Genomic DNA, 1,822 nt, shown 5'->3' with positions numbered 1-1,822 from the left:
CTGGGATCTGTCTTAGTTGATGGGCACAGCTCCCAGCTCCTATGGGTACTGTTGCAACCGGCACTTTCTCTGGAGGATTGGCGCCATCTTGCCCAGAAGTGACTGGGAGTTATGTCCCCTCCCTAAGGATGGCCCATAGCCAATGACTGACTAGGGTTGGAAATACGACAGCCCTGCCGCCTTATCTGCAGGTGGGACCGACTCCACCGTGCATTTAATGCTCCAGAGCTCCCCGCAGGATCAGGCTAAGGCTGAACATGGCTGAAAACCACATCCTTACTTAGCTTCTTAAGGAGACCTGGTGGCACAGTGGTTAAGTGCTTGGCTGCTAACTGAAAGGTCAGCAATTCAAACCCACCCAGCAGCACTGCAGGAGAAAGACTTAGTGATCTGCTCCCATAAATAGCACAGCCCAGGAAATCCTATGGGGCAATTCTACTCTGTCACATGAGGCCACTATCGTTCAAAATTGACTCAACGGCACACAACAACAACACTTAGGTTCTTCTCCTTCGACATTTTGCTTCCCTCCCTTACAGATTTTTCCTGAGGGCACTTCCTTAATAAATCACTTGCATAAGAATTCCCATCTGGGGCTCTGTTTCCAGGGAACTTGGCAATACATGATCTTAAAATATACTGTACATTTAGTTCCTGTTTTCGGTGATAACATATCCTGCCTGAGGGCAGAAGTATGACTTTTACTTCTTTACCTCTCCTCCAATATCTAGCATGGGGCTTTGCACACGATAGGGTTTGTTAACTTCTAAGGATAAAGCAATTTGAACTGATTTTTTTTTTTTGTCTTAATAGGTAACTACCAAATGCTGTATTTTGTCAGCTGGGTTAAATAGGAGAATTGATCCTTCATTTATCAGGTTTTCCATCACCCCCTTTTGTTCCTCCTTGGAATTGTTAGGTGGGGCTTCTCATAAAATGTGAGCAAGCAAGCCCACCTGAGACCTGGTGCTTCATTTGACCTGACAGGGTGGTCTGCAGCTGAGCATAACGCCTGCCAAGATTATTACTGCAGCTGAACATTGAGGGTGGCCCCAGGAGAGCCCTCCCCAGCTGTGGAACTCGTCCCTCTGCTAGAAACAGAGCCTGTGTTATGAGGCAGGTCCCTTGCCTGAAGTAGCTGAATTTTCCAGCTGTGATTATTTAGCATATAAAGGTTCTAGTGAAATGAGTAACACGTTCAAGTACTTCTCAATGTCCTCTTACCTGTGAACGTTACACTCTTTTCCCTCGCTTGTAAACAACAAGTATTTGATGATGGATGCTTGCACAGCCATCTGAATACCTCGGGCCCCTCCCTGAAACAAAGAGGATGAATACTGAGATGAGCGAAGATGGAAGCAGGGGTTCACAATTGTAGTGGAACGACTCGGGGGAAGTTACAAAAGAGAACTCTTGTAAATGGATGGCGTTATCTATTCTTCTCTGCAGTCTGTTCCCTCCTGGTATAACGGCATCTCCTAGACTGAGTCAAGTGAGTGGAGTTGTACGTGTGCGTGCCATCCTTTTCTTTGGGACATGGCGGGGTTATAATCTGCAATGACTAGTTTTGTGTGGAGCTCTGTAGACTGGGAATGCATGTCCTCCTTTATTCTACCTTAAGGAGCCCTGATGGTACAACGGTTAAGCATTCAGCTGCTAACTGAAAGGACAATGGTTCGAACCCACCAGCGGCTCTGTGGGAGAAAAGACCTGGCAATCTGCTCCCAGAAAGATTACAGCCTAGAGAACCCTGTGGGGCAGTTCTACTCTATCATATAGGGTGGCTATGAGTTGGAATCGATTCGAAGGCACACAACAACCA

At 46.8% G+C, this 1,822-nt stretch overlaps 1 protein-coding gene across 1 annotated transcript in view; it reads right to left on the bottom strand.

The window, feature by feature from the left end:
• MINDY4B (MINDY family member 4B) overlaps positions 1–87 on the bottom strand; it is a 24,093-nt gene extending 24,006 nt beyond the window's left edge. The window contains exon 1 of the mRNA XM_023733847.1: positions 50–87. Within this exon, the coding sequence (XP_023589615.1) occupies positions 50–87 (38 nt within the window). The remainder of the gene's footprint in view (positions 1–49) is intronic.
• Positions 88–1,822: the final 1,735 nt, after the last annotated feature.

This window comes from Trichechus manatus, unplaced genomic scaffold (assembly GCF_000243295.1).
Source record: "Trichechus manatus latirostris isolate Lorelei unplaced genomic scaffold, TriManLat1.0 scaffold00062, whole genome shotgun sequence".
Lineage (NCBI taxonomy): Eukaryota > Metazoa > Chordata > Mammalia > Sirenia > Trichechidae > Trichechus > Trichechus manatus.
The sequence above is the reverse complement of the archived record's forward strand: the minus strand, read 5'-3'. Positions and strand labels throughout refer to the sequence as shown.